Source organism: Eucalyptus grandis, chromosome 8, assembly GCF_016545825.1.
Source record: "Eucalyptus grandis isolate ANBG69807.140 chromosome 8, ASM1654582v1, whole genome shotgun sequence".
In the NCBI taxonomy this organism is placed as follows: Eukaryota; Viridiplantae; Streptophyta; class Magnoliopsida; order Myrtales; family Myrtaceae; genus Eucalyptus; species Eucalyptus grandis.
In genome coordinates, this window is record NC_052619.1 from 70283337 (window position 1) to 70308270 (window position 24934).

The 24934-nt window shown below is 40.6% G+C and overlaps 2 protein-coding genes and 2 pseudogenes across 2 annotated transcripts; 2 read left to right on the plus strand and 2 right to left on the minus strand.

The window, feature by feature from the left end:
- Nucleotides 1-270: 270 nt before the first annotated feature.
- On the plus strand, nucleotides 271-5853 carry LOC104417850 (annotated as a pseudogene).
- Nucleotides 5854-7211: 1358 nt separating this feature from the next.
- On the plus strand, nucleotides 7212-8368 carry LOC104415864 (UPF0235 protein C15orf40 homolog). Its single transcript, XM_010027248.3, is given in 4 exon segments — nucleotides 7212-7429; nucleotides 7553-7567; nucleotides 7570-7640; nucleotides 7824-8368. Coding segments are annotated over 4 exon segments (399 nt in total). The 5' UTR covers nucleotides 7212-7242; the 3' UTR covers nucleotides 7950-8368.
- A 3204-nt stretch (nucleotides 8369-11572) lies between these two features.
- Nucleotides 11573-13658, minus strand: LOC104417851 (annotated as a pseudogene).
- Nucleotides 13659-18196: 4538 nt separating this feature from the next.
- On the minus strand, nucleotides 18197-20722 carry LOC104417852 (G-type lectin S-receptor-like serine/threonine-protein kinase LECRK1). The gene is given in 3 exon segments (XM_010029058.3): nucleotides 18197-19144; nucleotides 19147-19405; nucleotides 19407-20722. Coding segments are annotated over 3 exon segments (2394 nt in total). The 5' UTR covers nucleotides 20697-20722; the 3' UTR covers nucleotides 18197-18299.
- Nucleotides 20723-24934: the final 4212 nt, after the last annotated feature.

Sequence of the window (24934 nt, forward strand, 5' to 3'; positions counted from 1 at the left end):
TTGGCCAGATTTCAGCAAAAGAGTCATAAAAAAAAAAAAAATTGGGGTTTTGGGCATTTGCAAGCAAGAACAGAAGAGGAAAACATGATCTCTCCAACTTAGACAGCTTCGGTAGCTGGTTCTTTGAAGATAAATGTGGACGGATCCATCTGTGAGGGGTCAACGGAAGGAGCCGTGGCTTGTATAGTTCGAGACTTCTCCGGTAGCCTCGTGGATGGCTTCACGAAGTAGGTTCGGGCGGTGTCGAGCCTTCACATTGAAACCCTAGCTATGCTTGAAGCCCTGGAGTATGATGGAAGTAGATTCAGTGGAAACCGATTGCAGAGGGCTCGTGCAATCCCTCAAGTACAAGAAAGACTTCACTTGGGAAACACGTGCAAGCTAGACAAAGTGCTTACAACTTTTGCAGCAACTTCCCAACGTGGATCTGCTCTGTTGTTTGTGGGCCACCAACACAGCTGCGGATTGGGCTGCGCGACAACAAAGAAGCAAAAGTCTCCCTTGCAACTGGATGGTTTCTCCTCCTCAAGGCCTTTGGGTCATATTATGTAATGATGCTCCGAATGTGGGGTTGGGTTCAGCTTTAATATAAATAAAATATTACTTTTCGACCAAAAAAAAACATGTATTTGCGCATTCAAGGACTTTGAAGAGCCATTGACTTGGAAAAGTACCAAGAAAGTTCCTCTTTAATGAAAATTGTAGTGGGAAAAAACTAAAATTTGTTTTTTCAAAAATGCAGTAAGTCTTCTTTTGTAAAGTAGTACTTCCAGTGTCCTTCTCAAATGTTTCTTTCTTCCTTCACTCTGTACTTAATCACAAAACTAATAACAGGTTTTACAGATTAATATAGAACTTTTCTTCTCTCTCTCTCTCTCTCTCTCTCTGATGGCCTCTCTGCAGGTTGCTTGCATCCTACTATTGCTTTCCATGGTTGTCGGTGACCAACAAATGATCTCTAATACCTCCTCCAAGTTGATACATGCTGGATCTTCACTTTCTCTGAGCACCAGCTAGACTTCATGGCTTTCGCCTTTTGGTCTCTTTGCCTTCGGGTTTTATCCAGAAGGCGGCAAATATGCTATGGGAATCTGGCTTGTTGGTAATCCAAATTACCATCATATTGCAAAACCATCAAGAATGGGGTAACACGGCCACATTGCACTCGAAGAATGCAACCTCAAACCACCAAAATCCAACTTTCAAAAGTCCCCTCGCAGATATCACTTCCAAACTACTCATACTAGTTAAAGAACCTGAAAAAGATTGAAAAATAGAGAGGTGAGCAATCACAACTTAGTGAGTAGTGCATCTCTTCCAAGCGAATCAAACATTCACTTTGCATATTTACAAACACCATATCACTAGTTATCAATTCCAAAGCTAGAGTACTATATACGCAAAATATCAAAAGTAGATAATATTTTTCCAATAAACTCTTTTACTTATAAATCAATAATGAAATCAGTTCACGGTAACGAATCAATTATCAATGGTCTATTCTATTAATTAATCTCATCTAACCACACGTCAATTGTCCATTTTATATCTTAATTCACATGTCAATGGTTCACTCCATTAACCAAACTCAAATCACTTGTCAATGGTCCACTCCATTGACTAAACTTGTGCTCAAATATTTAATCATGGTCATGCATAATGCCCGTGACAAAGCAACCAAGATTCCCCTCTTAATTAGGTCTCCACCTATTATTAGCTAGTGGCTCGGCTCATAAGGATATCCTAGATTAATATGCGCATACTCACAAGCCACTCACTAGACTCACGGCCATATTGAGCACCAAATTCACATCCTCCAATACCAACAATCAAATCCACAATCACTATTAGCAATTGATTTCACAAAATAAAAAGCATAATCTTTCTAAACTCCGTTAATCAAAATGAACAAATTTCACAAGATATTCCTCACATCATTTCAGAATTCTTCATAAACCCAAATATGTAATCTCTCACCCTAAACCAACAAATAACCTTTCACAAATAAGCTCATTCACTACAAATATTTTTGTAGAGTATCATATCATTTCAAAAATCATTTCATAAACCAGTTCACAATGCCATATATATAAATATACTTTCATAATACCTTTCGTAGAACCATTTTCAAATCATCCTCAAATATTAAAAGGTAGTAATTGCCCAATTTAGACTTTTATGCAACAAATATACTTATTCATAACTCATCAAATATCAAATCTCTATTATTTTAAAGACATGAGTTTACAAATTCCTAGAAGAGATACCATCATTAACTTAGAAGAGCTGAAAACCAATACACGGTGGTTACTCAAGCAAACGTACTCAAATTCCTAGTAGTTAACCAAAAATGATATCAAAGTCCAACTAAAACCACTACTTCAATGAACGATTGTCTAAACCATGCTTAATTGTTGATAAAACGACATTGATGCGCAACCAAGTAACCTCGTTTAAAGCAAACGTTCATATTTTTTTCCCTATGTGTACTACCTGTTATGCGTAACTCAGAATTTTATTCCAATTAACTTGTACTTCGGATCCCATTTTCGTCAAGCCCCATGGCTCCATCACATCTTAAACTTTCATCTCCACAAAACCACAGCCTAAAAACTCCTCAATCTAACCTCGAAGTTCAGAATTGACATAAGTTTGAATTTGTGTCATAAATTAGAAAAGCACTCAAATTAGACGAACGATCGACTTGAATACTCACCACGCAATGTGATTTATAGTCTATTCGGCTAGTCAGGGTGTCCGGATTGAGTGTGCGCTAGAATTTCTTTCTCTTTCTCTCTTCTTCCTTTCCTCTTTCCCTTCTTCATGAGCGCTTATTTATTTTATTTTATTTTTCATTGCTTTTGCCGTCGCTGCCTTCTTTTCATTTATGCTCACGCTCATTAGCACTAATTTAGGGAAATTTTCCTTCCTTTTGCCGTCGCTGCCTTCTTTTCATTTATGCTCACGCTCAATAGCACTAATTTAGGGGAAATTTTCCTTCCTTTTGCCGTCGCTGCCTTCTTTCCATTTATGCTCACGCTCAATTGCCCTAATTGAGGGGAAAGGAAAAGAGATGGGCTGGGCTTTGGCTATTAAAAATAATGGGCTGGATTTTATGGCCCATATATTACAACAACACTGTTATTTGGACAGCGAATCGAGATGATCCTCTTCTCTATTTTAGTTCTTCTATTGAGTTCACCTTCTATAAGCTCGTCGTTCGAACCTATCAGGGAGGACAAGCCAAGCCGGTCATTTCATGGCAAAAGCCGGCAGACAGCCTCGATGCTTGATTCTGGTAATTTTGTCATTTATAATAACCCGTCTAATGTAATTTGGCAAAGCTTTGATTCTCCAACAGACACCCTTGCAGTTGGTCAACATGTGTTAAATTATAAGGAATTGGTTTCAAGCGAATCTCCAGTAGACCACTCGAGTGGGCGATTTCATGTTGTAATGCAGGGTGATCGCTACCTCGTTGCATACGATGTTAATTCCACTAATGCTGATACCGATGCATATTGGTCCACCAATGCCCTAACAGAAAGCAACGTCACATACACATTGGTCTAGGATAGAGTAGCCTTGTTCTTTGAGGATGGGCGCTTATAGATCAGTAGAGCATTCTACTTTACCGTGCAACGCTGGATTGTGATGGAAATTTCAGGCTCTATTTGCACATTTTCAGTTATGGTGATGCCTTGAACTCAAATGTGTCGGTAATATGGTCAGCACGGGATTCCTCGTGTGATATAGAAGGTTTTTGCAGATCAAACAGCTTCTGCAAAGTCACAGACAAAAAGGCAGGGTGTCATTGCTTGCCAGGGTTTGATTTTGTTGATGGAAGTCATGATCTCCTCGGCTGTTACAGGAGGTCTAACTATGAACAACTCTGCAGGGCCGAAGAGTCTGCCTTGTCTTTTAGTATTGTCCAAATGAACAGTACCACGATAGGGGGCCATCCTTATTCTGTGATACAACTTTCCCTTGAAGAATGCAGCAGGTCTTGTTCAGACGACTGCCGTTGTGAAGCTGCTTTGCACATCAGTGATATCTGTGAGAAAAACAAGCTTCCCACCATGTATGCAGCTACAACTCCAAATAAATCTTCCACAGTTTTGATCAAGAAATTAATGCCTGCCCCTCCTGGAAAACCAGAGCAGCCCAATCAACATGTGACCAAGGGAAAGAAGGTGCTTATTTTGATCTTATCAATTAGCTTGGGTTCCTTTGCAGTTCTGTGTTGCCTGATTGCAGTCTTCAGCTTCTTGATTGCGACGATGTGGTATCCTTGATGTGGACCCAACCAGATAATAAGTGCAGAATGAAGGGCTTATGTGGCTTCAATAGTTACTGTACTATCGAGCAACCAGTATGTCGGTGTTTTCCTGGTACGGATTATGTTGACAGTACAAACCAGTCTAGTGGGTGTGAGAGGAACTTCAAGGAAGAATGGTGTAAGGACGCCAAAGAAAACTTATCATCATTTACCTTTAAATCCATCGACCATTTGTACTGGCAGGACCCTCCCTATTTTCAGGTGACAATGGAAGTAGCGGATTGCAACATGTCATGCTTGGAAGATTGCGATTATGAGGTAGCTTTATACGACTTCGATCAAGGAACTTGTACGAAACAAAAGCTTCCTCTTATGTATGCTTGGACAGTTCCTGAAAAATCATTCAGAGCATTTTTCAAGGTGGGAGTAGGCCTCACAACAGTCTTCACCAAAAGGTATCGAAGCTGCCAACACCAATAACTCTGATTCACAGGTGCTGGAAAATGTCGACAGCAAGGAAGAAACAATTCAACTACTTTTGGTGACTGTAGGCCTTACAACATGCTCGTGCATCGCCCTGGCAGTCGCTGGTCTTTTTTGCCTTCAAGTTGTGAGTACTTGAGTACAAGAAGATAGTGGAAAGTGGAAATTTTGGCTTGACGGAGGAACTTACTCTTGAGGCCATTTTCTTACAAGGAGATGAAGAGAGCAACAAACGGCTTCAAGGAAGAGTTGGGCAAGGGATCTTTCGGTGCATTCTACAAAGGAACCTTGTACAGGGGCAAAAGAGTTGTTGCTGTCAAAAGACTAGAGAAGCTGCTCAACGAAGGTGAAAGGGAGTTCCATGCGGAAATGCGCGTCATCGGCGCCACTAATCACCGGCATTTGGTTCGGTTGCTCGGCTTCTGTGCTGAGGCATCCAAGAGGTTACTTGTCTATGATTACATGAGCAATGGCTCCCTTGCAGATCTGCTCTTCCGATCTGAAAGGTGTCCTGATTGGAACGAGCGGATGAGAATCGCCTTGGAAACTGCCCGGGGAATCCTCTACCTACACGAAGAGTGCGACACACCCATAATACACTGCGACATTAAGCCCCAAAACATCCTGATGGATGACTTCTGGGCGGTCAAAATCTCTGACTTCGGGCTGGCCAAGCTACTGATGCCAGATCAAACCAGGACCTTCACAGTCATCAGGGGGACGAGAGGCTATATGGCACCAGAATGGCACAAGGGCACCCCGATATCAGTGAAGGCAGATGTCTATAGCTATGGGATCATACTCCTGGAGATCGTATTCTGTTGCAGGCACATAGACGTCTACGCGTCGACTCCTGAGGCGATCGTTCTTTCCAGTTCGGCATAGAGGCATTTCAGGATGGAGAGCTGGACAAGTTGGTCCTGGGCGAGGAAGTCAATAAGTGGTTGCTGGAGAAACTGGTGAAAGTGAGCCTGTGGTGCATCCAGGATGAGCCGGCTCTTCGTCCTTCGATGAAATCCGTGGTGATGATGTTGGATGGAACAACTGAAATTTCGGTTTCTCCATGTCCGACTACCACCGCCACCGTATGAACTCGAGTTCGGATCTCATCGTGATTCCTAGTCATGAATGGACGTAATGTTACAATAATTTTGAGTTACAGTGTGCTCAGAATCATTCGCAAGTCTTCAATTTTCAGTAGCAGATGAACATTAGTATTTGTATTTTGTTCCCAGTTCAGATTTGTTAGTAATTTCCATCTTCCATTCCATCTCAATTCAAATCAGCACTGAGGCTTAAGATTTCTTTTGCCAGTTTAGTTTGATTTTTCATTTCATATTTCATACTTTTTGCTTAATCAAAATCTTCGGACTCATGTATTTTAGTGCCTTTTAAAATCCGAAATTCGTAGAAATTTCATAATACTTAAACATTGATATGTGGATTGATGCATATATATTTCATAATTTTGTGAAATTTAAATAATACATTGATATATAAACTTTCAGGTATTGAATCTTTAGTTCAATGTACATAAAATATTCATATATGAATATCGCTATAGACATCAACGCAGATACTTTCAGATTTGGAAAGCTAGCCACATAGAATTTCTTGCTTTTTTATTTTTACTACATAGAGAGTGATATGTTTTGTTTATTTTCACATGAAGAGCTTATAGATAATTCAAAATTCATTTAAAGTAATTCGGGGTTACTAAGCAAAAACTGTTTGGAAAAAGTGAAGTTAAGTGCAAAAATTGTAAAAACTGAATTTGAAGCGCTGACAATCTAAGTGTTGAAAATAGGATAAAGAAATTGTTCCATGATAATTGAAAGTTGATAACCCAATATTATTGATTTTTCTCAAACATAAACCTACCCTATTTTTGATAAGTTTTATTAATATATTTGACAAGATTTCAATTACCATCAATTCTTCTTTTTCTTTTTTATTGAAGAAATACAGTAACTCCTTCCTTACTTATGGTAATAGGAGAATTTTGACTATATAATTTTCAATACTTAGTTGGATTATCGAACAAATTATGGTTATTAAATCATACTTTTTATTAATTGAAAAAGTTGTAAACCTTATTGTAAAAAGATACCTTGAAATTACTTATTTTCGTCTATAAAAAATAACTCAACCATAGAGCAACTTATAACCATTCTGAGGAGTTATTTCACATAAAAAATGGTAAATCACACTGTATCATAGGAAAGCAAGTTTTTCCATTTAGGCCAACAACTTAAATCTTAAAAAAGTTAAGTTTTCTGCAATCATAGATTAATTATCTTTACCTAAGTTTAATAACCAGCCAAGTTAAATTAACTCTCAGAGCTGTCCGAATTTCGAATGTAATTGATTAGCACCCTTTTAATATTCGAAAATCAAGTATAAATATTAAAAATTATATTAAGCTTTATATATATTTCCAAAACAAAAGTTGATTTCAGCAGGAGGGGGAGTCCGAAGCGATGCCTCCGCCGAGGAAGAGCAAATCGCAGCTGAAAGCGGGCCAGTCAACTCGGTCCTCTTCCGCCGCCGCCGCCGCCGCCGCCGCCGCCGCCGAGAGCTTCCCTTCGTGCCTCCGCCCCGTCCCTCCCTCCTCCGTCGCCATCACCATACACGCCAAGCCGGGCTCCAAGTCGGCCTCCATCACAGGTCCGATCCTCCCTCCCCCTCCCCCTCGCCGTCGCGCCCCTTCCCGGAATCACCTTCGATTCCGTGACCCTCTCTGTCTCTTCCGTTCTGATCTCGTCGTTGTTGTTCTGATGCCGGTGGAAGATCTCAGCGACGAGGCGGTGGGGTCCAGATCGACGCGCCGGCCAAGGACGGCGAGGCCAACGCGGCGCTGCTCGAGTACATGAGCTCGGTTCGTTATCTTCCCCTTTCACGCGACGAGTCGGTCCCTGCGCGTGGCTAGGGCATCGCGTGAGCGAAGATTGCGGAGATGAAGAGCAATCTCGAATGCGAAGCTTGCAAAGATTGGTTTTTTTATTATTTTTTCTAATTGAAGATCCTCTGTTTTGGTTTCCGTTCTTGTTCTCTGGGGCAGGTTTTGGGGGTGAAGAAGAGGCAGGTCTCGATCGGTTCGGGCTCGAAATCGAGGGACAAGGTCGTGATCGTGGAGGAGGTGACCGTGAAGACCGTCTTCGATGCCCTGGCAAGAGCTTCGAAATGAAGGCGATGATGGGTGGGTGGCAGAGGAGATGAGGCATACCCAGCTAGCAAAACGAGAACATACAGGAAGAGATTCACGTCTTCAAGAGCCCAGACAGCACCAAGATTCATGGGTTGCTGTGCGAAGGTTGTCTCTTTTGTCTGCAATGTAAGATCATAGTGCTTTTGTAACTAAAGCTGAGTGCTTTTCAATTAATGTGCAATACATGGAAGCCGGACCGATGCTGAAGCAACGCTGGAAAGTGTGGTAGCATGGATTTTCACCATGTTATGTTTTTGTACAGACGTGATGTAATAGCACAGTTGATGGTTCTCGAGCTAGTTGTTGTTCCTCAATCAGTCAGCAAACCTGCTCTCAGGTTTATCTTCTTCGCTTGATATGGTCTCTTTGGGTCTTTTATGCAGTTCTTTCTATCAGCACCTGCTTGATGTCTCTATGGGGTTTGCTTTCCGCATCAGATGTGATGTTGTATAGTTTCTTAACAGCAATTTCTTCTGCAAAATCTCCAGTCCTCCATCTATTTGTAAGAATATGATTTTGGCGCGATGTCCTCTGAGGGGCGAGCATTCGGTCATCTCGATCTTTATTTGCACCGAATCAATTGAGCTCGGAGATGCCTCTGGGGCTGCATTTTCATCAGTAGATGACCACTCGGTGGACAAATTACTTTCTTGGTTGTGTTGTATAAGTAAAACCATAAAATCCCATCTGCATCGATTCTCATTAGCTAGATTATTCATTCTTTAGGAAACCCTCCTCTGGTGATACTCCTTATCTTATGACCTGTGGTGTTCAATAGGTAGAAATCTGTCATTGTCAAGATAGAGCACCGCATTATCGGCTCTTCCATATTTCGCTGTTGCTCGACAAGCGTTTGGCGGTATGTCTGGAGTATTTACCCGATATTGCATATGATTTCCATCTTTTTTCATGTCGAGACGCAAGATGCCTTCTGATGTCAGTGGCAGAACTGCTTGAGAACATCTGTTCACCTGATGATAGATGCTGGCCTCCCATAATGCTATCATTCGGTGGATCGAACTCTGCCATATTACATCCTTCTTAGAGTCATAAAGTACATAATTGCCTGTATCGAGCAGAGAAGCTTGAACAGCAATTATAATGACCCAGTCTTGTGAGAGATGGACCAAGAGCACACCTCGTGTTGATGGCAATGGGGGTAAGAATGGACTGAATCCCACATCACTTGGGGACAGTGAGGTAATGTGCCTTATAATGTGCAGCACCAGTCTTAATTACCAAGGAGAGCTTTTCTGGGCGAAACCTAGAAGAACAAGACTGGGCTCTGACCTAAAACGGACAATATCGTTGGCAAGTTCAAAGATCGGCCCTTACAGCAAATTCTCAAGAAGTGGCTGACTGCGGAACACGCCTCCCATCCATAGTGAAATGCGGTGATAAAATTGCTTGGAACAGGACTGTCTCGATGGCAGTCCGGACCCCGGTTTTAGTTACTGGAAAGAAAAGTCACTACTGACCAGCCATCGCCTCTCTTGACCAAATGCAAAGAGACCGGAAGGTGAGGGCCTTGAGGAATTTGGCGGTGGGTGTGACAGAAAGCGCCAAGGCTTATGATGGGTCTGGTTTTGTGAAGTTGCTGTTGGGAACATCAATACAAATGGAATGCGCAAGAATAGTGAAATGGCCATCAGTGGTGAAATGCCTTTGAATAGCTTGTGCGGCTCTTATGCTTAATGGTGGTAGGATTACATTAACTTAAGATAAAATCTTTCGCAAGTTGCGTACATCTTGAGGTGAAATACATTACTATGACAAAATAGGTGAAGGCCTTGATTTTGCTTTAGTGGACTATACGGGAAAAGTGAGCGGTAATTTTGTATCCAAGCTCTGACAAATAAAAGATAAGAGTTGATTCGATTAATCTCTCCGACCCATCTTTGAATGGCTGGACGAAATGAGTCAGTCCCACTGCGTAATTTGCGGGCTTTATGAGTAAAGTAGTAAGTTACATTGGTAAATTATGGCACGTTTGGTAATAATTCTATTTCCAGGAATAATTTTTTGATCATAAGTGATTTTTTTTTTTTTTATTATGGTCTTGGAAACAATTTCTAAACAAAAGAACGCGTTTGGTAATGTACAAAATTTCTGATTCTAGAATAGAATTGCGTTTGGTATTGTACTCAAAATTTATACTCCAAATTATTTTCTTTTAATTTTTAAATAAATTTATTACTTTTTTTTTCCTTTTTCTTCTTTTCTTTTTTCCCTTCATTTTCTTCTTCTTCTTCTTCAAGTTGTCGATCACCGGCCTTGGGATGATTGGCAATCGGCCAAATGAGGGCTAGTGACCTCATCGCAGCGTCACCGGCCCTCGCGTGAGGCCGGCCCTCGTCAACCGAGCCTTGATGGGGCTAGCCAAGCCTCGGCGAGGCTAGTTGAGCTTTGCGGGTGGTCGAGGAGGCCCGAGCAAGGCTTGCCCGGCCACCAGCAAGGTTTGGCCTTGCCAAATCTCTCGTTAGCGGCTAGGCTTGCCTCCGGCAAGCTTGCTAGACCTTGCCCTGGCCTGGCGAGCTCGCCGGATCGATTGGACAACCAGCAACGGTAGGCGGCGGACGACAACAGCGGCGGCAGCAGATGAAGAAGAAGAAAGAGGGAAGAAGAACAAACAAACAAACAAACAAAAAAGGAAAAAGAGAAAATAGGTGCTTGATTCTAGAATTGTTCCCAAGAACGAGAATCAACTTTTTTAATTCTCGATTTTACGCCAAATTTGTTTAGGAACAAAAATTTACCAAACGCAATTCTGTTCCAAAACTACTCTCGAGAACAAAATAATAGAAACAAACACTATTTGGCAAGTTGCCAAATGGGCCCTTAGTAACTTAATAAGGGACAAAAGCGTATATTTCACAAAAACAAAGGCTGATAAATTCAAATGAGAAAGGGTAAAGTTAAGACATCTGTAAGAAAGACAAATAAAATTTGGTAATGGTAACAAAATTTTATAATTAAAAAAAAATGAATGCCGTCACTCAAGCAAAAGTTGATAATCCAAAATCAATTAATAATTTAATCACAAAAAGTCGTTAAATCACTCCAATAAAGATGGGCAAATTCATATGAGATTCGGTAAGTTTAAGGCATTGGCAAGAAAGACAAAGAAAAATTAGTGAAGGATAAAAAAAAAACATTAGTAATATGCTGACTCGATAATTTAATAAAAATGTTGAGAAATTACCCACAAGTTATTGAAAATCAGTTGAGGGGTAATTTTTCCTTTACTCTCATTTTCGACACTAGCTCCTTTCTAAATCTACTGACACAAAAAAGTATTCCAATTTCTTTTAACAGGAAAGTAGAATCGTCGAATATTTTATCCGTAAGAAGTTTTACAGCAGAACGACACCACCGCTCACATTACGAAACATGTTTTCAAATTCAGTTGATAGGCAAACTTCCCTGTCTCCTCTCCCTCCTCCCCATTCTTTGCACTTTCATCGTATCCGGCAGAATAGCACTATAAGGAAACAGAGAACTTATGATCATATCTGTCTCTATTGGAAAGCAATGAATCTGTAAAAATAGTATCTGCATTATTTTAACTTCCCAGAAGAAAGAATAGCAGAGAAAGAACAATATTGGCAAACAAGTATCGCGCCTCGCATGAATAAACCTCTCAGGACAGTTTCTACACATGGTATTGACAATCAAATGCATTTCTGTCAATGATGATCGGCACAGTGTTGGCGAAAGTCTAGATAGCACTGAGGAAGGAAGAAGGACAAGGAGGTACGGGGATGTCCACCGTGCCTTCCAGCATCAGAAGCACCTTCCTCATCGAAGGACGGAGCGATGGCTCTTCAAGGATGCACCAAAGAGCCACTTTCACCATTCTCTCCAACTGTCTTCTGTCGGTCGATTCATCATTGACTAGTTTCTCTAGCTCGCGCTCCTGGAAACAGCTGTAGGCCCATTCTTCGAGCACGGCTTCATCATCGGGAAGGCTCCAATCCACACTTCTTCGGCAGCAGATGATCTCCAGCAACACGATGCCAAAGCTGTAAACATCTGCTTTCACCGTCACTGGCAAATTCTTGTGCCACTCCGGTGCAACGTAACCCCTCGTTCCTCTAATCCTTGTCATGGTGTTGGTTTGATCTGGCTTCATCAGCTTTGATAACCCAAAATCGGATATTTTTGCTCGCCTACATTCGTCGATTAGTATGTTCTGTGGCTTGATATCGCAGTGAATGATCTGGGTTTCACACTCTTCATGGAGATAGAGGAGGCCTCTGGCTATGTTTCAAGCAATTCCCATTTTTTCATCCCAGCAAGGTTGTTTCTCAGGCGTGAAGAGCAGATCCGCAAGCGACCCGTTGCTCATGTACTTGTACACCAAAAGCCTGTCGTGTCCGTCAAGACAATAACCAAGCAATTGGACGAGGCTACGGTGATGAGTCCTCCCGATAATTTTCACCTCTTTTTGGAATTCGCTTTCAACATCCGATGAGACATTCTCTAGTTTCTTAGGGTGCGTTTGGCTGGCACCTATTTCTGTTCCCAGGAACAGAAATTTCTGTTTTTTTGTTCCTGGGAACAAAAAAGGAACAGAAACGCGTTTGGGTGCGTTTGTTCCTTTTTGTTCTTTTGTTCTCAGGAACAAAACAAACAGAAACAAAACTTAGAAACACTTTTTTATTTTTTCTTCTTTTTCTTCTTATTTTCTTTCTTTTTCTTTGGCCGGTCGCCGGCCTCGCCATGGCCGGCGACCGGCCGACGAGGGCCGGTGGCCTCACCCGAGCACGGCGAGGCCGAGCCTCGCCGTAGCTAGGCGAGGGTCGGCCTCGCCTTGGGTGGGCGAGCTCGAGCTCGCCCAGCCCGGCGAGATGTCGGCACGTCGGGCCGGGTGAGCTCGATCTCGCCAGATCCGGGCGAGGCCGAGCTCGCCCGGCGTCGGCGAGGCTCGGCCTCGCCGGATCCGGGCGAGCTCGAGCTCGCCCACCCAAGGCGAGGCCGCCGGCCCTCGTCGGCCGGTCGCCGGCCATGGCCGAGGCCGGCGACCGGCCAAAAGAAGAAAAAGAAAAAAATAGAAAAAATAAAAGAAATAAAAAAATTATACAAATTTAGCAAACGTGTTTCTATTTATTTTTTGTTCCCGAACAAGTTTACCAAACGCGTTTTTTTGTTCAGAAATTGTTTGTGAACAGAAACACTTTTTTTTATTTATGTTCCCTGAACAATTTTTAAACAGTAAACGCAAACAAACGCACCCTACCAATCTCTTCGGCGAAATCTTTGGTTACCCTCTTCAGCTCTTCATAAGTAAATGATCTCGGCGAAATATTCTCTATCATTGTAGCGCTTCCCTCCTTGGGAAGTATTTCATAGCCGAACGCGATACCTGTAAACAACAAATCCTGACACTACCAGTGTCATTAATGCGAAAGCAGTAGATGATGCAATTGCAAATAGAATGGCTCTCCGAGAAGGCCTTTTCTTTCCCTCCGGCATGAAGCCATTCGCTCCATTCCCATTAGATCCAGTCTCCCCTACCTTGATCCAGTCTACAGTGTTAGAGACCGGTTGAATAGTGTACCTGGGGGCTGCGTCTGCTCTCGTGCAGCTATCTGCAGTGAAGTTCCTCTCGCACCCAGATGTCCAGTTCCCCGGGTTCACATATCCGAATCCTGGAAGACACTTGCACTCGAGATTTTGATCATTCATGGCGCAAAACCCGTTGAGCCCGCATAAGCCCTTGGGCATACATTTGTTGTCAGAAAGCGACCATATTTTTGACAAATCCGCATTCTGGGTCGCGTTGTACAAGTACAGTCGCAAGATCCCATCTGGGTCGATTCTCAAAAGGTAGATTATTCCTTCTTTTGGAGGTCCTCTACTTGCAGTGATATTGTTCACATATGTACCTGTTGCGTTCAACAGGGAGACATGTAGATCGAGCCTCACTTGATGCCGGTGGAGCCTCAACCTCACCAAATCTAGTGAGGCTCGAGCCTCGCCGACGACTGGCGAGACTTGAGCTTGCCGGCGTCGAGCGAGGCCTCGGCCTCGCCGGATTAGTGAAATCGAGCCCCGCCGACGTCGGCAAGCTCGATCTCGCCTTTGGCCGGTCGCCAGCCGTCGTCATGGCTGGTGACCGATCGAAAAGAAGAAAAAGAAAAGAGAAAAAGAAAAAATAATTATGAAAAATTAAAAATTATATTTAAAAAATAAAAATTATAAAAATAATATTTAAAAAATTAAAAATTCGATTTTTTTTAAATATTTTAAAAAGTTATAAAAAATTTCCTTTAAATTTGTATGGCATAAAAACTGTTAAAAATTTGTATTGCATAAAAATGTTTTAACAATACTTTTTTTATAAGAAAATCATAAAAATAAGCTTTTTTTGATTTAGTTAAAAAATTTCATGTTACGTTTTTAGTTATTCAATGGTATGTTCACTTCAAATAAGAGAAGCATGTGCATAGTCTAATTCTTTATAAATATTTCAATTTATAGGTTTTTTTTTTTAACTTTTTTAATTTTATTTACTATTTTTAATTTAATTTGAAGTTTTAATCCAATTAACATATAGTAGAAGTGGGTTTTCTTAAAATATTAATAAGTTTTAGTAATACAGATCGAGTCGAGTATGGATCACTTGATTTACACTACATGAATATGGGTCAAATGGGTTAAATGGATCAAATATGGGTCGACCCATTTTTTACCAAACCCAAACCCGCCCCGACCCACCCATTTGACGGGTCTAGTTTTCCATCCACAATTTATTTTGAACAATTGGAGCATTTATCACTAATGTAAAGAAAATTTTCTAAAAGCCGCCTTATTCATTATTGATTCGAGGAGGGTCGCAAGTCTTAACTAGTCACTCCATCACTAATCATTGAATTAAGATTGAATAAGAACGTCATAATTACTGCTCGTTGTTTATACCCAAGTTGGTAAATTAAGATCATTGCAAGAAAACGAACCTTTGCCCAATCTCTTACTTTTTCTTATGTGTTCCTGGTTTGGACATTTATTAGGATTCGATAAGTCTATATGTCTCCCATTCTTCTATGTGAATAACACTATGTTTACGTACCAAAGTTGGTTCATTTTTCTTGTCTCCTTTGCCGTCGGTAAGTTGAAGTCTTGTTTTGTTTTCTTCTGCATGAGAAAGAAATCGTCTTCTTGCGAGAACTTTTCTTGCGGAAATTGCGCGTGCTCCAACGCCTTTCATTTTCCAATCTCTCTCTCTCTCTCTCGATTACTGACCGGGGCAATGAGTTTTTCCTTATCACAATGTGCTCTTTGATGGTCCTTGGATGGTAGCTCACCAATACATTGTGGTGAGGCAATGCAATGGCAACCAATTTCGACCAAACGAAGCTTTTATGGAGACAGCGGTGGTTTTACTATAGTTGAAGTCGAAATATGTCTTCATATTCATTCCATTGTATCTTGGAAAAATGCTGGATATTAGGACTAGACTTTTATGGAATCAATATATTTTGAGGAAATGGCGGTCTCTCTCTAGCTGAAGGAATGCTCAATAGAAAAGGACCTTATATGGTTTCACGTGAGATCCTTCGTTTAATTGAAGGAATGCCCTGCTTGTTCTTGCTTGTAGAGAACTCATGACAAGCTCTCTAATTATACACAACAAAGAACCCAGTCTCATTTATTACACATGAAAGAGACTATGTTTGTTTCATAGAAAATGACTAATTTAAAAATATTTTCTTAAAAATGATTACTTCTATAGCTTACAAAAGTCAATAAACAAAATATATTTTCAATATCCACGAAAATATATAAATATAAATCGTCATCGATATTGAAAATATTTTCCATTGACTAATTATTTTGATTGATACAAGCGATCGTTTTAAACATCTCAATTGCCGTAGGAGGCAATCCATGAAAGAAACAAGTCCACTCGTTAGATAATATTGTGCGCATGGAAGAATTCATCTTCTTGGTTGTCTTCATGCTACTCCCTTTTAATGCCAAAGGAGGGATGGAATCTTCCTCAAGGAATAGGTGTAGCCTGTGGAAGTCTTTCTCTTGCGAACACACAGAAAACAAAAGTAACTCCAGAAAAATAATAAAGAAAGAACATGTGCAGCCGAGACCACAAGATCCCAACAAATCAGGAGATGACCAACCTATTTATCCAGCCAGCACGCAAGAAGTGAAGATAATGTCAAAGAACATGCCGGAAATTATGGACGTGAGGAGCTAAGTAATTTAAAATTTTAATAAGTCTCAGGCGGTTGCCTAGGTCGTGAGATGACTTTCCCTTTGTCAAAGTCTAGTAAACAAGCCTATGTATATTAGAGGTCAGCGATTTAAGGTTACGGCCCATCAATGATAACAAGTTTCTTAATTGTTAGAATCCGGAGTTTACCCTGTCAAAAATTCTAGGGTCTATCCAAGTTTCATCTGTACTCTTAATTGAACGATTGCAATAAATCACACTTTTAATGAACACCATTTTTTACAATGAACTATTCACAAATCATATTTCGACACACAAAAATATAAAATATTAACAAAGTAAAACTCATAATCTTGGATATTGCCGAAAATGAAAACTTCTACATACACATTATTGGACACCATAGAATGCCGCAAGATCATGCAAAGACATAGAATAAGAAGAGTACAAAGACTTGTTCCAAATTTTAGGTTGAAGGTGCGTTGGAACTTAGAACTTACCCTATATACCCTAAAACCTAGAACTAGACTGATTCTCACAGATTCGAATCTCAGGTTCTCGGTTCTATCCTAGATTCATGCTCACCTCTAATGTATATGACTTCGATGCATGACCAGCAAAAGGAGAGAGAACCAGAACTAAAAATTAGATCAACTAGAGAAAAAAATAGAGAAACTAAGAGAGAGAGAGAAAGAGAGAAGTAGCTTGGGGGAGTGAGAAGAGCGTGGTGTTGTATACCATAATAAACTTCAATTATACTATTAGTTTTTGGGCTAATTCCATAAAAAAAAATAAAAAAAAAATAAAAAAAAAAAACATCAACTTTAGGTCAATGGACAAATCTCGCCAAAACTTTTTTTTGTCTCATGAAAAAGTACAAACTTTAGGTCAAGGGACAAATCGACCCGAACTTTTTTTTGTCTCGTAAAAAAAGCACATACTTTAGGTTAAGTGACAATTATGGCCCAATTTTTGTTTTGTCTCATAAAAAATAACAAACTTTCACTCCTATCCAAAATCTAACCCTTACCATTAACTTTCTATTTGAAGTTAACCTTATTTCAAAAGAAAATGTTCTAGCTGTGAGGTTGGTGGATCTCATCCATGGTTTCTCTTGACAGGCAGTGATTTTCATATTACGACAAAACAATAAAGTCTAGCGAGAGAAATTCAATTGGGAGATTTTTTTACTTGCTAGTGAAGTATAGGAGATGGCATAGTTTCACTGTTATTCTTCAAATTATGGCTCAAACAAGAAGAACATGGATGGTGTTAGCCAACAAGTGCACATGGATTAAGGACAATTAATGAATATCAGTGAAGGGTGGCCATATTTAGAATTTAAGTGAAAGTTGATGATTTTTTTTCCAAACAAAAAAAAATTGGACCAAAATTGTCACTCGACCTAAAGTTTGTGTTTTTTTACGAGACAAAAAAGAGTTTGGGCCAAATTTGTTCATTGACCTAAAGTTGGTGCTTTTTTACGAGACAAAAAAAAGTTTGGGCTAGATTTGTCCATCGACCTAAAGTTGGTGCTTTTTTTTGGAAGTAAACCATTAGTTTTTTCATGTTGGGATAGTATAGTTTCATGTGTATAGATCTGACCATACTTAAAAGAAAGCTGGCCCCCATTAACAACCGAAGGGAATGAGAAGTTCTCTGTCTTGTGTCAAAAAAGAGATTATGGCAATTTTTTGGTGTCTCCATAATTCTGAATCTGCATAAGCCGGTTTTAGGCTGAAAGATGGGGAAGTTCCGTCGAACTTTTGCATGAGGTCAGCCGATCAGTCAGAACAGCATCCAACATTTACATGGGCAATGGTCCATAGGCAAAATAGTGCTGTCCCCTCTCCTCAAAACGCATTCTTAAATTCATGGTTAGCTAACAGGACTCATACTGATAAACTGTATCTGCAACCTCAGGAAAGTTAAGAATTTTTCAAATGAACTCGAGGTTGTTTTACTCCCTATAAGAAGGAAGAATTGCGTCGGACAGAACAGGGAACTTATTTCTGTCAAAATGACAGACAGACAATGCACTTTGCACGGATAAACATAAAAACATATAGTAGAAACAGCTCAATTTCACTCTAAATCGAGCAGGTTTTGGTGGCGATAATTGCAATTGCGAAGATGATTTAGATAACACTGGGGAAGGAAGTAAGACAGGGAGGGATTGGAATGTCGACCGTGCCTTCAAGCATCAGCAGCACCTTTCTCATCGAAGGACGAAGAGCTGGCTCTTCTCGGATACACCAAAGTGCAACCTTAACCATCCTCTCCAATTGTTTTTGGTCAATAGTTTGATAATGCACCAGTTTGTCCAGCTCACCAGCCTCGAAGCAGTGGTAAACCCAATCCTCGAGAATGGCTTCCTCCTCGGGAAGGCTCGAATCCACACACCTTCGGCCACAAATGATCTCCAACAGCACAACACCGAAGCTGTAAGTGTCCGCTTTCACTGTCACCGGCAGTTGCTTGTGCCACTCTGGCGCAACATAACCTCTTGTACCCCTTATCATTGTTGTGGTATTGGTCTGATCTGGCTTCAGCAGTTTCGACAGCCCAAAATCAGCAATCTTCGCTTGCATGTTGTCATCTATCAATATGTTCTGAGGCTTTATGTCACAATGAATGATCTGCGTCTCGCACTCTTCATGTAGATAAAGAAGCCCTCTGGCAACATTCTGAGCTATTCCCATTTTGACTTCCCAACTGGCTTGGTGTTCGGCTTTAAAGAGTACATCGGCAAGTGACCCATTGCTCATGTACTCATACACCAAGAGCCTATTCTCTCCATCGTGACAGTAACCTAGCAGTCGGACCAAATTCCGGTGATGAGTCTTTCCAATAGTTTTCACCTCAGCTAGGAACTCCCTTTCCCCATCAGAGGAGATCTCTTTTAGCTTCTTAACAGCTACAGCTTTGCTGCTGTGCTGATTCTTCATCAGCGTGCCTTTGTAGACTGTTCCGAATGCTCCCTGCCAATCTCTTCCGAAAAATTTCCAGTCACTTTCGTCAGGTTTTCAAAAGTATACGATGTAGGAGCAACATCTTCAATTGTTGTGAGAAATCCCTCCTTTGGAGACCTTTCGTAAACCCAGACACGATTCCTGTGAACAATAATTACAGACACCGCCAACATCACTATTGCAAAAGCAATCGATGATGCAACTGCAATCAGAATGTCTCTCCGAGAAGGCCTTTTCTTTCCTCCGGCTTGAAGCCATTCGCTCCAGTCCCATTAGATCCAGTCTCCCTACCTTGATGGAGAGTATGTTTGCATTAGTGAGGTCTCTCCTGCCATATTTCAAAGGAAGCCTCATCTTTTTGCAGGATTGGGCATTGTATATCACTGCTTCGCAATTGCAATCCTGCAAGCATGCCTTTTGACATTCTTCGTTGGTAGAAAAGGTAAGATCAGCATACGCAGTATCCTCCCATACAGTGTTAGAGACCGGTCGAATAGTGTACCTGGGGGCTGCGTCTGCTCTCGTGCAGCTATCTGCAGTGAAGTTCCTCTCGCACCCAGATGTCCAGTTCCCCGGGTTCACATATCCGAATCCTGGAAGACACTTGCACTCGAGATTTTGATCATTCATGGCGCAAAACCCGTTGAGCCCGCATAAGCCCTTGGGCATACATTTGTTGTCAGAAAGCGACCATATTTTTGACAAATCCGCATTCTGGGTCGCGTTGTACAAGTACAGTCGCAAGATCCCATCTGGGTCGATTCTCAAAAGGTAGATTATTCCTTCTTTTGGAGGTCCTCTACTTGCGGTGATATTGTTCACATATGTACCTGTTGCGTTCAACAGGTAGAGAGAACCGTCATTATCGAGATATAGTGTCACATTGTCACCGACTCCGGCGGTGCCAGATGCCCAGTAAGCGTGCTCGCCCGTCTCTGGAGTAGCTACAGGATACTGCACGAGGTTTCCATCCTTTTGCATTTTGAGGCGAAACAAACCAGTCGATTGGTCGCTCTCGGAAGCGCTCGAGCACAACTGTTGGCTTGGTGATAAATGCTGGCCTGCCAAGAGGGTGTCAGTCGGCAAATCAAAAGTCTGCCATATGACGTCCCGCCTTGAGTTATACAGAACGAAATTGCCAGTGTCGAGCATAGAAGCTGAGACCGCAGTCTCCCTCGGAATGGCAACAAACGTCTCTTGCGCTTCTGAAGACTGCAGGACAAGTCTCCCGTCGCTGGTGAAACGTAGGGTGGAATTTCGTGGGACCGGAGGATAGTCTCGGTTAGCGGTCCAGACTATGGTTTTACGCGGAGTTCGTGGAAGGAAAACCCCGACCGCATAACCGTCGCCCCGCTGATAGAACCCGAACGCGAAGGCACCGGAAGGCGAGAGCCAGAAGGAGTTGAAGGTGGTGGTGTTGGGTGCGAGAGAAGCACCGAGGGTTATGTTGATCTGTCTTTGTGCAGTTGCAGGTGTGAAGAAGATGAATGCAAGTGCGAGAAGAAAGGGAAGCGTAGCAACCATACGAATGAAGTGCTTGCAACGAAGGGCGGAATTAGCCATTAAAGCAAACTGAGGTCTACTTTTAATGCTACAGAACTCGTTTGTGGTGTGAACAATTAGCTCTTTGGCCCATGCTTTATAGAGCAACATCAGCTTCTAAAATGGAAATAATAACTAGAGGTCTTGACTCTAGAAAAGTCTTGTTCAAAGAAAGCATGAGACTCCAGACACGGACGTTCAAATGCCATGTTCCCAGAGATTTCTTCTTTTTTTGTTTTCATAAACTCGCTGACGCGGTGCTGTTATGATTGGATGGCTTGAGTTTAGTCAATGGTCGAACCACACCGTCTTCCAGCAGGGTTCCTAATTTCTACATTAATTACTTCCGTTGTTGTCCTTTTTTTTTCTTTTTTTTTTTTTTGCCTCTTCTTGTTTTAGCTTTGACCAACAAGTTGCTCACTTCTGTCGATTTTAGCAGCCGGGCCTACTTTTGCACAAGTCTCTTCACTGATTATTTTAGTAAGGAGGGAGAGACAGCTTCTTCTGCGGTCGATCGGTTCATTGCGGGTGGGGAAGCACCCGAAGTTTTTATAAGTCTTCTTTTGTTCTTTTAAGTTGGTAAGTCGTCGTCTTCTTGCGAGAACTTTTCTGGCGGAAAGTGCACGCTCCACCGCCTTTTTATTCTCCAATTTGCCACAACTTTTACTGTTCCACAGCCTTACTAATAAATGAAATAATGTGAATTGTAATTGTCATTATTATTATTATTATTATTATTATTATTATTATTATTATTATTATTTTGGTGATCAAGGATCCACAGGAGCCTGCCCTTGTCGGCTTCACTGATTTGGGGTCTCATGAGCCTTCACACGGTGGAGGCCCAACAGCAACTATATCTCGAGGGAAATTAGCCCAGTAAAACCCACCGCCGAAACCACTCACTTTAACCGCTAAAAATGCAAGGTTTCGAACCTTTGATCTTTTTCGCTGGAGGAGAGATCTCAATTAACTCGCGCTGCCCACGGGTGAATTTGTTATTGTCATTATTGTTATCTTTTAACTATATTAAAGGGGTGAACATTATGTTCGACCAGAAAAAAAAAAATGATGTGCATTTTTATCATTATTATATTATCTGTTGCGAAAAGGCGAGCGATCGAATAATAATATAGACAGAGAAAAAAATAAATTGGATACCAGATTTACGTGGTTCAATCGTAAAGACCTACGTCCACGGGGAGAGCAGCAACGAATTCCACTTTAGATCAAGAAGTCACTCAAAAACTCTCTCGGTATTTTCCAAGCCCCAATTACATCCAATAACGCACGTAATGTTTAGCCCCAAAATTCCTCAAGAAATAATCTCTCAAAGGAATTACACGCAAATCTTACCACAAGATTTAATTGACTACAAACACTAATCTTTCTTAGATGTAATTCACGACAAAGAAAATTCCTCACAAGCACTCGACAATGAGACGGCGCTTCAAGACCAGTTTTTCATGATCAACAACAGAACACTAAGCACTCACGCGGCGCTGACGTGTGGGTACGTTGATCGTCGAACGTACAGCTTCATACGTAGAGTTTTCTTTTCTTTTAAACCGACTTCACACGCACGCCAAAGAAGAAAATCGTGTGCCCACGGTCAAATAGTTGACCTAGCCCCACCAACGTTGGATTCACGCGTACATGCAGAGAGCTTCCCCTTTTTATTTATCCATCAGCCCATCCTTGTAATATTGAGTGTGCGTGTGGGCCCACCACTTTAACAAATCTTCACGTGCAGGGCTTCTTTCTTCGCTTCTTCTACGTAGAGCTGCAGCGACATCCCTCGAAAGTTAAAAAAACTTCGGCGGCTTCACTCCAAAGGGCAAAATTCCTCCTTTTAATTATTTCCTCATTTGTGCAGCTTTAAGGTCAAGCGAATCTCAAACTCGAGTCATAAATTTAATATTATCTTTATCTATACTAAAATAGTGGGAATAATTGCCATAATAGTCTAAATCCTATTGTATTATGATTAATTCAACTCAAAATTTTTCAATTTAGTCCCAAATTTTAAGATAATCTTTCTGGTCAATTTTGACCGAAAATTGATAACGTGAACGCTACTCCTTTTACTTGACAATTTTTTTATATTTTATTTTTCTTTTCTTTTCTTTCTTTTTTTTCCTATTTCTTTTCCTTTTTCCCCTTGACTAGCCACAGGTGAGGCCGCCCTCACTTGGGCAACCATCGCCCCCACCAAATCTAGCAAGGGCATCATGGCCCTTGCAAACCACCCTTTGCCTAGGCTCACCTATGGCCAAAAAGGGCGACCATTGCTTGCAATCGACGAGCACCACCCTCACTTGTGGCACTCGCCATAGGGAAAAGGGAAGAGAAAGTGAAAAAAAAAAAATAGAAAATATTCAAAATTTTAAAAAATTACAAAAATTGTTCACATTAGCATAGGCTAACCACGTATGAAGGTTGATGTCCACGTCAACAATATCTAATTTGCAAAAATCGCAAAAATTTGCTTACTTGTCTGTTGATTTGGACCATCCAGGAAACTTGTTCAATCTCGTTCTTATGTGTACATGCATTAGCTTTAGGTTCGGCCCCCGTGTACGCACAGCACATCTTAACTTGAATTTTTAGATTGGATGAATCTCTCATGAGGTCTAATAAATCCACCGATTAAAAAAAAATTCCTACCTCGTGTCAAGTGGTAGGCGTAGTCGCCTGGAAGGACCATGCGAGTCCTCCACTTCCTGTGATGGCCAATCGGGTTTAACCTGGGAGTGCTCTTGGGAATGACCCATTCAAACAAACTTTTAAGTCAAGTCTCCTCTCTCTTTTTAAGTTGTCGGTGGGAAGAAGATCACTACAAGTGCTACAACTTTCATAGACATTTACTTGAGTATTATAACTTTTCCTAAACCACTTGAATGTTGTAACTTTTAAAAAATGTTTACTTCAATGTCATAACTTTCAATTGATCACTTAAGTACCATAATTTTTTGATACCGTTCACCCAGGTATGGGAAATTCAACATTGGCATGACACTTGTAGTGAATGTTTTTAAAAACTTATGACAATAAAGTGATCAATTGAAAAGTCATATGGCACTCAAGTGATCAAAAATAAAAATAAAAAGTTACGATGCAAAAATGAGCTCGTGAATAAGTTATGACACTCAAGTAATCGGAAAAAATAAATCTATGACTCTCATGTGAGTGTCATATAGAAGTTATGAAATTTGTAGTGCTCTTTTTCCAATAAATAACATGTGCTTGGAAGAAGCATTAGGCAAATGCCAAAATGTTATCTCCAGAAATCATATTAATCTGGAAGGACTGTTATTTTAATTGTGAAAAAGATCGACTCAAAAAAATAAAATTGAAATGATCTTTTGATGACATTTTCTCCAAAATTGATTTAAAGTGTTAATTCTGCATATCAAAGTGAATTTGGTACATGTGATGCTTCCAACATTAATTGTTTAAAATCTTTTCAACTTTGATTAGGCATTGGAATTGTCAAGGTTTGGATCATATTTAAAATGCATGCAACATTTGTGAATGCATGATATGTGTCCCAAACTAGCCTTGGCAATTAAATGTGCTCCATAACTGAGATGCTCATTTGTCTAAATGTTTCGCTTTCCTTTCTTGATAATTCAAATACATCCAAACCTTTGAAGCATCACATGAATCACGCATGCATGAAACTATTTCATTTATTAAAAATACATTTGATTGTGATTGGCGCCTGTCAATTGAATAAGTGATCCGCCTATCAATCATGCATGCATGAAATTAATTTTTTTTCTTCTTTTTTCTCAATTTTTTAAAAGTAATAGTAAAAATTATGACCATCATGTGAGCGCCGTATAAAAGTTATGAAATTCATGGTACTCTTTTCCCAATAAATAATGTGTGCTTGAAAGAAGCATTGGGCAAACACCAAAATGTTGTCTCAAGAAATCATATTAATCTGGAAGGCCTTGTTATTTTAATTATGAGACTATTTTGTCGGTGAACCATTCGCGTTATTTTTAAAATAGCATGAGTTGAAAGTGATTGGCACTTCTATGTCCATCTTTTGATTGTATATAAAATTCACATAATGATATTAACCTGTAGTTTAGCCGAAGACTGAAAATTAAGAGAATTGGAATAATCTTTAGTGGTAGAACACGAGGACGGGAAATCCTCTTCCTGAATCGGGAAGGCCATCGCTGGAAATCTTTTTTTTTTTCCTTTTTTTGTCAAATGAAAAATTTCATTCATTTCCACATAAATAC